Genomic DNA, 13067 nt, shown 5'->3' with positions numbered 1-13067 from the left:
AAATCCAACATCTGTATTATTACAAAGTGTCATGCATTCAGTCATGATGTCACATTTCCTCATGTTCTTGTCATGATTGATTGGTTTCTTTTTATGATATAAATCACTATAAACTGAATAATTAAACAATACCTATTGGTTCACATACGACAGAATATGTTGAAAACCAACAAATGCACCAGCAGGTAAAAAGTATCAATAAGTATCTATCAATGTATTTTTGAAGATGAGCCAGTTTTGACCCTGTGCACTTTGCAATTGCATTCTGCGTTAAGAATTCAACACAAACTTTTCAATAGAGTTAATGGATTGATCTAATTCCAGTGAATATTGATAAGTGGTTTTTGAGCAATATAGGAATCATGTCACGAACCAGGCACCTGATATGAACTCTCAAGATGCTTACCAATTTTGGTCATATATTTTATACAACATTCTGTGCATATGTTTTCCAATCTCCAGATCATTATGTGAGGATACTAAACTCAGCAGAGGTAATGGGAGAAACAGAGGAGAAAAGAAAACATCTCTCATGAGAATATTGATGTGCTATATAATTACATTATGTTACAAATGTTGTTTGAGAGCTGTACTTTTCAGTATCAATGATGTCTTTAATAATTTATCTTTTGTTGGATGCATGACACCCACTGAGTTCATGGTATCATGAGTAGGAGCAGGTTACACAGATCCCAGCACCCACTGTAAAGACTGGCACTTTGGTATAATCTTCAAAAAAATCCCAGGACCTAAAATTGTTAATAAACAGAAAAACTGCAATAACTGTATCCATCCAGGGCAGCACCAAGGCTCAACAGTTAACACTGCTGCCTCACAGAGCCAGGGACCCACGTTTGATTCCACTGTTTGGTGACTGTCTGTGTGGAGTTTGCACGTTCGCCCCGTGTCTGCATGGATTTCCTCTGGGTGCTCCAGCTTCCTGCCACAGTCGAAAGATGTGCAGTTTCAGTAGATTGACTATGCTAAATTGCCCATAGTATTCAGGGATGTGTAGGTTAGGTGTGTTCTTTATGGGAAAGGAAGTGTTACAGGAGTTGGGTTGGGGGTCGCTGTGGAATGATCTTCGGAGGGTCAGTGTGGACTCGTTGGGCTGAATAGTCTGTTTTCATACTGTAGGGATTCTATGAATCACTCTAGTCTGTGAACATTTTTGTGAATTCTTCGACGCATTGGTGATGGTTATGCAATGGAGCTGTGCGCAGAGGGTCTGAATGCCAGTGAGGCCTATCAGCTTCCAAGAATTTTTCATCTGGCGTTGTGCAGGAAATACACTCCAGAAGGAGACTCGTCACAGCTGGATGGTGGGACATCTGTTTTGCTGTGCTGAAACAGTCCAAAACAGACTTTTCATCCTGGATCAAAATTAATGTGACAAGTTTAAAAATAACTATCAGCGTCTTGCTAATCTGAGTTTTTGGCCAGGGTACTATATACAGGACTCCCAAATTTTTATACCAAGTTTGCATCTCACCAATTGGATGATTTGAGTAGTGCCAGATGTATATTCTGTTTGGTCATGGTCCAATTTTCTTTTATATTTTATCAGCTGCAATATAGCAGAATTAAATAAGACCTCAAATTTTAGTGACAAACGTTAACATCGCTTGGCTATTAGCAAACATGTAAGCTTTTAATAAACAGTCTAAATAATATAATACAATTTTGGACTGAGCAGATTAACTGGTGTTGCAGATGTATTCTGTACCCAAACCAAGGTGATGGGTGATACGATATAAGGGCTGAAAATGTGTTGCTGGAAAAACGCAGCAGGTCAGGCAGCATCCAAAGAACAGGAGAATCGACATGAGCCCTTCTTCAGGAATGATACTATAGAAGGAACAATCAGACACAGGTAACTATATATTGGGTCATTGGTGAAGCATTGTGAGCTGTAATACCAAGAGGACCATAATTTGGATATTATTGCCTGAAACAATGCTGATTTATTTTAAACATTCCTTTAAATTGCCAGGAATTCCCTCAGAACTGCCGTAATCTAATCCTTATCTTCACTTTCTAATTTTGTTCGACTGATGAAATAGTCCCAAACCAGAGAGCAGGCTGATAATTGGTGGAGATTGGGAGGGGGCGGGGACGTGGTAGGATTGGTTGGCCTCCTGAGAGTAGTATTTTACGGACAAAAATGTATTTTTCCAGTAATGTTTTCCAAACACTCCAGGAGAGAATAAAACCCTTGGAGGAGCATTCAGTGCGCACATCTATTGCTGGCAGTCACCATGATGAGGACAATCAAGCTCTTACTGCTCCTCTCCACCCTCATGTTGGCAGGTTGGAATGTTTTGCTTTTTGTGTGCATGTCTTTATCTTGTGGGCTAACAGTTGCTGAAAAGACAATTGGTAGGAAGCTAGAGGAAATTCAACGGGACGTGTGTGATGACAGCGGGGAAATTCCGCATGCACAATAACATTGCGCTTTCGAGTGTTGAGGGCTCTTGAATCAATTAAGGAACGACAGCTCCCTGGCCTGGAATCGGAGCTTGAATAATTGTTAATTGCAGTGGTCCGATCTTTTAAGTAACTGTTTATTTAGACATTTAAAAACGGTCTAAAAGGAGCCCCATGCGATTTAACCTTCATATCTTTCCATCTCTTTTCTGTTAGCGAACGTGGTCCGGATTTGTTTGTCTCAAATCTAACTGCAGAGGCTGGAGAATTTCTGTGTGCAATACTAATCTCTTGCTTTACAGTGAGACAGTCTTGTTGGGTATTTCTGAAACTTTCTCGAATTTGAGAAAGATAAGTATTTAAATATAAAGCACAGGTTTCATAATTGCACTCAGTGGCAGAGTTGCTGTCGCTGTTTTAAAAACGGCTTCCTGTTCTGTTTGTTATGAGCTTGTTTTGAAAAGGTGGAGTTGAGTAAAGTTACTCTGTTGTGTGTGGAAGTGATTACTCCAGGTAATTGGAAGGTTGGAGTTTTCTTACAAGGGTGATAGAGCTTCCGGTCAACATTAATGTTTAAGAGTAAAGTTTCCCTTTTTCCCCATAGGAACAGTAATGGGATAGGAGTAGAATAAAGCTTACTTGAACCTACATCCTCCTCAGCTTTTCAGATGATATTCCCTTCCTTTCCAAAATGGAGAAAGTTTTATTCCCTTTAACTCTCATTTATTGGTGAAACTGCTTCCTTCCTCGAGCACCAATTTAAAGTAGAGGCAACCCTGATTAACAGTAAATAGATGCTGCCTTTCGTTGAGCTGTTTTAACTTGACTGAAGGAATGCTCTGTGGTCGAAATGTAAAGACCAACAAAGCCTGTTATAATACTGTAGTGATAATTGTGGGGTGACCACCTCTCCTCCTTGAACATGATTACTGACAGCTGACATATAAACAGCTTAAAAAAAAAGCCCAATTCAAAAAAAAAGTTGCTCCTCCAGAAAGTAATTTGAACTATTTTATAACTCCCTCTCCATCATGAATTGTGATTTCAGTTGGTTTAAAATAAAAGCAGGTGAAAGTAGTATTGTCTGAGCTAACTGTTTCCCTTGTCATTATGTTAGTTATCAATCTGAAGTTTAATGATGATCCACAACTACCACTGTTTTAATTTTCTGTAGGGAATGTTCGAGTTTGTTATTGAATTCTGGTTATTTTATTGAAGTACAGATTTTCCTGCCTTGTCTGTTGTTCCAGCTAGTGTTCAGACTCTGAAAGCCATGGCTTATTTGGTTGTCCTGCTCTTGACCTCCTGACAGTCTGAAATACAACCCAAGGCTGAAGAGTGGTGATTAACTGTGAGGGACCACTGACTAATTGGAACTGTGCATCAATGGGAAAGAGAGCAGATATGCCACATGTGGTTTACCTTAATATTTCAGATGGAAGTTACGCTTTAGTTTCCCATCTTAATTTGTTTGCAGATTCTTCTTTTGTTTGTACTGAATATGGATTGGCAGCAAAGAGCCAATTACATTTTTCTTGATTGTCAGAAATAACTTCATGATGACAGGATTGCATATTTACAATTGGAATTTGTTTTGGATACCTGGCATCAACTGTTGTGCCTTTTTAACTAGCACGTAAGTTCTGAATGTTGGATGCTGCATGTAAATCCCTCATTGATGGCTAACACTATTTCTGTCAACCTTGCTAATTGTTTCTGTCATGTTTGTACCAGAAACAATGGTGTTGTAATGAGTGCTGATGCCTTTGAAGTGATTATGATTAATGAGGTATAAAGTAATTAATTACCTCTTCCATGTCTATTATACTTTGCCCTAAAGTAGTGGGAAAATACCTTATTAATCTGGAATTTCCTGAAATCCTGCTTTTATATTATTGCAAGTTGCTGAGTTAGATGTTCGGTAAATATCCTTCCATATAGCTGAACTCTGTCTGGGTTGAAGCCACAAATCTGTTGTAAAGTTGGAATTATGACTTTGACTTTCTGTGGAATTAAAAGTTGTGCCAAAGGACCGAAGGGGTGAGCAAATGTTACTTCATAACAAAAGGAGACTGGAATGAGATGGGGAAATATAGAAGACGGTCACTTCTGTTATAGACAAGGTGCCAGAGACTATAATACAGAATGAAATTTTGTGAACACTTAGTGAAATGTGGATAGTCAAATGTAGAAAACAAGGAGCAGGGCTATGCAATCCAGCTCTTTGAGGCAGCTTCACCAGTCATTATGATCATGTCAAATCTCTAATCAGTTCCTGCTGCTTCTTCCCCACCCACTCTTTGACCCTTTTAGTCCTAAGTGCCATATCCAAGTCCTTCTTGAAATTATACAATATTTTGGTCTCCACTGCTGTCTGTGATAGTGAATTCCACAGGCTTACTGCTATCTGGGTGAGGAAATTTTCCATTTTTCCCTGCCATTGGGAATATCCTTTGTCTTGTCCTGTTGAAGTTTTATAGATTTCTGAGATGACCCCCTTTATTCTTCTGAATTTGAGCGAGTATAATCCGAATCAATTCAATCTCTTTATACATCAGTCTTGCCATCCCAGGAACCTATCTGGTAAACTTGACTATAGCAAGAACATCTATCCTCCGATAAGGGGATGAAGGATGAATACAATATTCCAGGAGTGGTCTCTGCTCCTGTGCCCAAACTCTCTTACTATGAAGGCCAACATACCATTTGACTCTTTTTTTTATTGCCTGCATGATTACTGTCAACTGTTGTATATGATGATACCCAGGTCTCATTGCACATTCCCCTCTCTGTTTATAGCCATTCAAATAATAGTCTGCCATCCTGTTTTTGTGAGGTAAAAACAAGGACTGCAGATGCTGGAAACCAGAGTCTAGATTAGAGTGTTGCTGGAAAAGCATAGCAGGTCAGGCAGCATCCGAGGAGCAGGAAAATCGACATTTTGGGCAAAAGCCTTTCATCTATTCCTGATGATGGGCTTTTGCCTGAAACATCAATTTTCCTGCTCCTTGGATGCTGCCTGACCTGCTGTGCTTTTCCAGCACCACTCTAATCTAGATCCTGTTTTTGCTGCCAAAGTGCATAACCTCGCATTAAACTGCATCTGCAATTCAGCCTGCCCACTGTTTGTCTAAATTATACTGAAGCATTTCTCCATCCTCCTCACAGTTCACCCTCCCATCCAGCTTTGTGCTGTTAGCAGCTCCAAATCTGCAATGTTTATTTCCCTCATTCAAGTTGTTTTAATATATGTTGTGAATAGTCACTGTCTGCCAATTGGTAAAAGACCATGTCAAAACAATGGGAGAAGGGTCCATAAAAACATTGAGATGAGAGACTCCAGTTATAAAGAGAAGCTTGAAAAGTTGAAGTTGCTTTTCCTCCATGAAAGAATGCTATGGATGACTGGGAGTTATGAACAGGCAGAAAGTGATGATTAGTGAAACTAAATTGTGATAATCTTGATTACTTTCAGCGAGGATGAATGGATTGTGCAATTCTTTACCACAAAGCTTGCTTAAAATACATTTCATATATTTGTTCTTTTTAATAGGATAGTTATTTGAAGAAAACAACTCTTATGGGGTATTGGGAGTAAACACAACTAAGGGTTAGGCTGATTGTTCATGGTTGGGGTGTTGTTTGATGTGCTGTTAATGTGCTGTAATATACTATGAAGAGACTGTTGTTGAGCAGTAATGCAGACATCAGAAGCTCAGTTTGTCCTATGCTTGTCCTGCCAACAGATAAGCATTGGTGTAAAGTGTGGAAATCTTATCCATCAGTTGAGCATTGGTGTAAAGTGTGGAAATTTTAGTTTTAATTTAATCAATACTTAAAGATGCTGTTTCTCTTTCTCATCAGTTGATTCAATGACAACAAGAAAAAATGCCCTTCATAATTTTCTGAAGACTTCTGGACATGCTTTGATTAAAAAGTCCCTGCAGCAAAAGTCAAAAAGAATGGACAACATTGAACAATGTGCAAAGCGATGTATGAAATTCAAAGGATTTGTTTGCAGGTAATTTTAGATATCAAAGACTGTTTGGCCAATAATTCAATTCTGTTTCGGGGCTGGGCATGTTAGGGATACAATGGGGTTGGAGGTTGTCATGGTGGATATCAGTGCAGGACTACTGCTTGCTTAATTATTGCTGCCATATCAACCTTTACAACTTCTACACTCCCCACCTCATTCTATCCTTTCAAATGCACAAGGAACATCAAGGTGGGTCTGCATGGGGAAACATTAAGAATTACCTACAAATAGAAAGGTATCCAAAAGCAAGTTTGTACCCTATATAGTTTTCCTTGTCAAAATGGCAACCAGTGGATCCCTGTTTGCACTGACTTCAGAAACTGGCTTCAGTAATTCACTTCGGTGCCATGAGAGGCAGCTATTGCATTATTATCCCTTGTGTGGGGTTCTTATATAATTATGGAGCATGAGTGAGATTTTTCAGAAATCGTTGTTTTGTGGTAGTGATATATTTTAGTGATGAAAAATAAACTTGATGCAATGATATGGAGATATAATGAATTGTCCTTTTTAAAAATATATTGTAAGTGTCCTTCCCTTCCTTATATTGAATTAGTATACTATAAATTTGCCCAATTAAAAGCGTGAGAATCTAATGAAAAGTCGTTTATAACTTCCTGATGAACCATTATAATTACATTTTGGCACACTTAATGTATCCTGTTTAGGTTGTGTTTTTTTTTGAAGAAGTTTACCACATCTACAAGAAAAAAAATGAATTAGGCATATAATTTGATATATCCGATTCTTTCCACAGGCCATTATATCTCTAAGTGTCAAGCCAAGTATTTGAGCTTTAGAGGCCAAATTTGATCTAAAGACGCCCTGATTCTTAATGTCAACTCTGAGGGACAGGTTGTGATAGAATGTCTAGCCTCACTTGTTTTTTTTTTCTTCTTTGTAAGTAAAGTTAGGAGTACACAGTGCTGATGTTTTCGGCAAATTGTTGATATTTGACCTGGGAAGTCGTTACTTCCGTTCTGTCCACAAGCATGACTGTGACCTTCCAGTTACATGCCATTTTAATTTCCCACATTGCTCTTGTGCTCATATCACTCTCTTTGGTCTACTGCAGTGCTCCAGTACAAGCTTGAGGGACAACATCTCCTCTTCTGTTTCATTACATTGAAGCCTCTGGGTTTAGTATCGAGTTCAACGACTTCATATGGTGAACTCTGTCTTCCCTTTGGCTTGTTTTTACCAAGTACCAATCTGTATCTTGTTTACATACTTATTCTGTCAGACAGACTAGTTCTTTTATTTTACCATTCATGCTTAATCTCGCCCTGACCTTGCCCTTTTGTATCAGCTGACTCTTCCTTTTTTGTCTCAGCTGATTTTTTTCCCTTTTATCTCATCAGTCCAAATCCCATCACCTTTCCATCTCTCTTCACTTCTGAAGATGAGTCATGTTGGACTTGAAATGTTTACTCAGTCTTTGTTTTCACAGATGTTGCCAGACCTGTCAGGTTTTTTCATTTTCTGTTTCTATTTGAGACACTGCCACGTATTTATGTTTGTGGACAAATTTCTGCACAGGCCATACCCTTTGCACACTTGCGCCCAGCCTCCGCACTCTGTAGTAACGAATTGTATATGCTGAATGGAAGGTGTCATGTGAGATTGGTTTTCCAATCACCAATGAGCAAAAATTTTAATCCAGTATTTGTTATAGCAAGAGTTTTAGAATGTGAGAATTCATTGATGTTGCAGGGAGTAGAGTTTAGTAGGATTAAGGATAGAAAGAGATGTGAAAAGACATGAGGAAAACTGTTGAGGAGGCAGAGAGAAGCCGAGAATTATTTTGGGGAGGAATAAGGGCATTTAGCCAGAAACACTATGGAAAGGGGACCATTGGTCAAGTGGTCTTTCTTCCAAAGTGTATCATTTCATACTTCTCCACATTGAGCCTCATTTGTACATACCTGCAAATTTCACTAAATGGTCAATGGCGTTTTGAAGTTCTACACTAGCTTCCTCTCGGTTTATAATGTTTCCACAATCTTGAAAATTGTCCCATAAACTCCAAGATCTAGATCATTTTACCTCAGCAAAAACAAGGATCCCATTAATGATTCCTGTAGAATTCCAAAACACAAACTATGGATGCTGTACGCCAGAGACAAAAACAGAAGTTGCTGGAAAAGCTCAGCTGGTCTGGCAGCATTTGTGAAGAGAAACCAAAGTTAACAATTCATGTCTGATGACTGTTCCTCAGAACTGTACTTAGATACATGTGACACAGTAAATCAAATCAGATGGGCAAATGGGGCCAAGTGTGCCACAGGGTTGGTGCTGGGACCTCCTCTGTTTACAATTTATATTAATAATTTGGATGACGGGACAGAAAGCTAAAGTTGCTGATGACACAACAATGGTTATGAAGTTGAGCTGTGAATAGGACATGAGCCTATAAAGGCATGTAGACTCAGTGAGTGGGCAAATGGAGTACAAGTGGGTGTGTAAAATTGTCCACATTGGCAAAAAGAATAAAAAAGAAGCATAATATTAAATAGTGAAAGGATGCAGAGTGATTTGGGTGTTCTTGTGCATGCATCACAGAAGGTTAATATGCAGCAAGTATTCAGGAAAACTAATAAGAATGGAATCTCTTATTGCGAGGAGAATTGAATATTACATTGGGCATTGGTGAGACTGCAATTCAAGTGTTGTGTACTGTACGGATCACTGAACTTATGGAAGGATGTTAATGAATTGGAAGTAGTTCAGAAGGTTTGCTAGACTAATACCTGGGATGAGCAGATAGCTTTATTGGGAAAGGTGAGTCAGATGATGTCTGTATCTTCTGGGCTTTAGAAGAGTCAGAGGTGACTTGATCAAAACACAAGATCATGCAGGAACTTGACTGGGCCGACATTGAAAGAATGTTTCCTCTTGAGAGAGGATCTAAGACGAGGGCCAGTTGTTTTAAATGGGTGACTCCTTATTTTTAAAGAGATGAGGAAACTTTTTTTTTGAGGTTTGAGAGTGTTCCTGGAAAAGGAATTGATGCAGAATCTTCAAATATTTTTAAGGCATTGTTAGGTTCTTAATTGCCAAGGTGATCAGCGATATGCAGCATTGTAGAGGGGAGATTAAAATTGATTTTATTGAATGGTGGAGCAGGCTCAGAGGACTGAGTGGAAGTATTCTAAATGCACATCTGTAAGTAACTTTTTTGTAAATTGCTGCAAGTAATTTCTAAAAACACACAAGACCATTCATTAGTTATATTATAGAACAGTGGTTAACATCAAAATGATGTCTGTGCATATTCCTGTTTTTAAAAAGTCAGCCTTTACAGAAAAGGCAGTGGTTGGTTGGTTTGTCAAGTCCCTGCTGGCTCTCTTAAGTTATATTTTTTTTGGATTGTACTAAATGTTTAAAGTCCCACAAAAGGGTGCAATGGATATAAACTCCCAATGGTGATTGATACATCCTGGAGGAAGTCCAGTTTTGTAGGTGGGGCTGTACATTCTGGAATATGTTTTAAAATGGTGTAAAGGATTGCAGAAGCTCCAATTCGGGTGAATGTAAATTGAATGATTTTGCAATCCTTCACGTTAGTTTCACCAGTTGTTTTTGGTACACAACCAACAAAGCATGACCAAATTGGCCCCACATCCACAAACGTCCACTCCCTCCATCACTGACCCTCAGTAGCAGCAGTGTGTAGAATCTCCAAAATACACTGCAGAAATTCACCGAAGAGACTTAGCACTTTCCAAACCCATGACCACTTCCATCTCAAAGGACAAGGGCTGCAGTTACATTGGAAAGCCACTACCACTGAGTCCCACTTCAAATCACTCTCCATCCTGATATGGAAATATATCACTGTTCCTTCCAGGTGACTGGGCCAAAATCATGGTTTTCCCTCCCTGCCAGCATTCTGGGTCCAACTGCAGTGGTTCAAGAAGGATGTTTACCCCCAAGTTTACACGGGCAACTAGGGAGAGGCAACAAATGCTGGCCCAATCAGCAATGTGCATATTCCATGAGAAATTAAAATAGACCAGATTCTTTATTCTGGGATGATTTTTTTTAATTGCCGTGTCTTTAATAACCTGTTCATCCGGAGTCTGTTTTAGGAGAGATCTATTATTTTGTGCCTCTATAAAACATAGATGCATGGGTTGCTCAACTTATTACAGAAGTTCATATTTCTGGCTGAGACTTGTCTGGTCCAGTTTTACCCAAAGTGTTCAGCCTAACTTTATTTGCTCTCTCCCCAGGGCCTTTTATTTTGGTAAAAGTGAGAAGCGGTGTTATTGGTTGTCATTTAACAGCAAAACAAAAGGGGTAAAAGGAAAACCGGACAAAGCATTTGATCTTTATGAGAGAAAAGGTAAATATGTGCATACATTTTCCAAAGAGTTGGCATTTTGGTTCAGCTGCATTTTGAAAGGAGGTTAACATAACTGAAATTTCCACCCCCAGTGTGCTGTCCTGTTTATAGATCTTTCAGTGTCAATATGTGATTTTAGACTTCAGTAGATTATCGCAACAACACTTGTAAACTAATTATTGGCATATCTAGTCTTCTTGTATCTTGGGAATTATTTCAAGTAACTTGTTGTAGTCTAACAGCTTTCAGTGGATTTGAACTCTATTATATTTCAGCTTTAAGTTGTTAAAATTGTTTACAGAGCTTGAGCAGTGATTGGCTTCAGATAGTCCCCATGGAACAGAATTATTTGTGGCCAGCCTTCTAACTTGGTTATTTGCAAAGGAATGGGTATGGGGAGTAGAACAAATAGAATTCAAGCAGAAGTGGATTCCTTTGGTTACTGATTTATGGAATGTAGACATCGCTGGCTGAGCCAATACTTATGGTATCCTCAGGTGCCCTTGAGGAGGTGGTGATGAGCTGCCTTCTTGAGCCACTGTAGTCCATTTGGTGCAGGTACACCTGTCATGCAGCCAAGGAAGGAGTATTAGGATTCGGACCCAGTGATATATTTCCAAGTCAGGATGATGCAGAGAAGTTTGCTGGTGGTAATGTTCCTTGTATTTGCTGCCCTTGTCCCTCTAGTTAGATATGCCTGTGGGTTTGGAAGGTTCTGTTAAGGAGTTGTTATATTCCAGCTTGTAGTTGGGGACATTGCTGCTATTGTGACAGTGGTGGAGGGAGTGAATGTTTGTGAATAAAAATTCATGACTAAACAAGCAGGGATTAACAGTGACACCCCATTCTTAAGCAGATACCAAGGTAAGCGATATTTATCCAGGGCAACCCAACATCATGCCCTTTTGTTGCAAGCCTGCTAAAGTGGTGATGAAGATAGCCCTTTATACCACTCCTCACACAAATGTGCCAGCTTTCAGGTCAATTCAGTTAGTCCATTTTCAGCCCAGTGCTGGATGGTAGCTGCTGTCTCTGCAACATATGGCATGAATTTTACATAACTCTCTGCAAGATGCTCTTTGTCAGGTTAGTCAGTTCAGGCCAGAAATGTATTGAATCTTGGCAGCAGTACACGATTGAGGCAAGCTGCCTGTTAATCAGTCCGACTTGCTCCCTCCATGCAATGTCATTGAAAGTAGAAACTGGCAAAAAAACAACTGTTCTTGAAATCACTCAATGCTGAAGTGCTATCTTAGAAATCCTCCAGATGTATAATGTCCTATAGTCTCATGCTTAGATTGCATGTTTGTTCATTGTTAAATGGTAGATTGTGTGTGTATGTTCCCTGTCCCAAAGTTTTCAAGGCTATTGTACTGCTGTCCAGAAAATGGACCCCTGTGTAACTTGAGTGGATTTCTGTTGGATGAAATTCTTGCTTATTTTCCATGACCTGTTATAATCTAAAGAGAACCTGTTCACTGTATTGAAAAGTTCTTTGCTTTAGTGCTTATTGCATCAAGGGAATTCCTTTATTGGATAGGGACTAAACTTAACCTATCTCTCTCCTGCAGATTACATTAGAGAATGTATTATTGGAAAAGGTAAAAACTACAGGGGTACAAAGTCAGTGACAGAAAGTGGTCAAACCTGTCAACACTGGAATTCAACAATCCCACATGACCATAGGTAACATGCTATTATTTAATGTTTATTCATGGAATGTGGGGGTACCAATTTAAGCCACTAATTATTGCCTTGTTATTTCTTCCAAGCAAACTCTGTTTTGTACAATCTTCTTCTTGGGGATGGTGAATTGTTTAGCTGTGGCAAAGTAGCTTTACTGTCTGAATCCAATACCAACACATTCTGTTAGTTGGAGTTGAGGATTTTTTTAATATAAGGACTTTAAATTGAGCTGGCTTTGTGATCCATTTGTCTAAAAATATAGCAATTTCTGAGCTTCAGTCAAATTAATTTGGCATATGCCATTGGACCATTTCAGGATTGCCTCAGAGAAAAAAATAACTGTAATTAACTAAGCTATAAAATTGCAAAATGCTGAAACACCCCCTTTTTATGATGCTTATTCTATGGTGCACATTTTTTTGGGAAAAGTAAATTCTGCAACTTTCAGGTATTCTACATGAACATCACTGGAGGAAATTAGTCCTTGAACAAAAATTTCAGTTCTTCTTTGCATATGTTTGATATCTTTTGTATAGTCAAGGCAGTCTTTTGGAAGAGAAATCCAGT

General features: G+C 38.9%; 1 protein-coding gene across 2 annotated transcripts in view; it reads left to right on the top strand.

Moving 5' to 3' along the window:
* Nucleotides 1-2202: 2202 nt before the first annotated feature.
* Nucleotides 2203-13067, top strand: part of LOC132826724 (hepatocyte growth factor-like) — a 49472-nt gene continuing 38607 nt past the window's right edge. For both annotated transcript variants that reach the window (XM_060842841.1, XM_060842842.1), the window contains exons 1-4: nucleotides 2203-2310; nucleotides 6292-6448; nucleotides 10702-10814; nucleotides 12386-12500. In XM_060842841.1, the coding sequence (XP_060698824.1) occupies nucleotides 2259-2310; nucleotides 6292-6448; nucleotides 10702-10814; nucleotides 12386-12500 (437 nt within the window). In that variant the 5' untranslated portion in view covers nucleotides 2203-2258. The remainder of the gene's footprint in view (nucleotides 2311-6291; nucleotides 6449-10701; nucleotides 10815-12385; nucleotides 12501-13067) is intronic.

Source organism: Hemiscyllium ocellatum, chromosome 23 (assembly GCF_020745735.1).
Source record: "Hemiscyllium ocellatum isolate sHemOce1 chromosome 23, sHemOce1.pat.X.cur, whole genome shotgun sequence".
Taxonomy (NCBI): Eukaryota; Metazoa; Chordata; class Chondrichthyes; order Orectolobiformes; family Hemiscylliidae; genus Hemiscyllium; species Hemiscyllium ocellatum.
The sequence above is the reverse complement of the archived record's forward strand: the minus strand, read 5'-3'. Positions and strand labels throughout refer to the sequence as shown.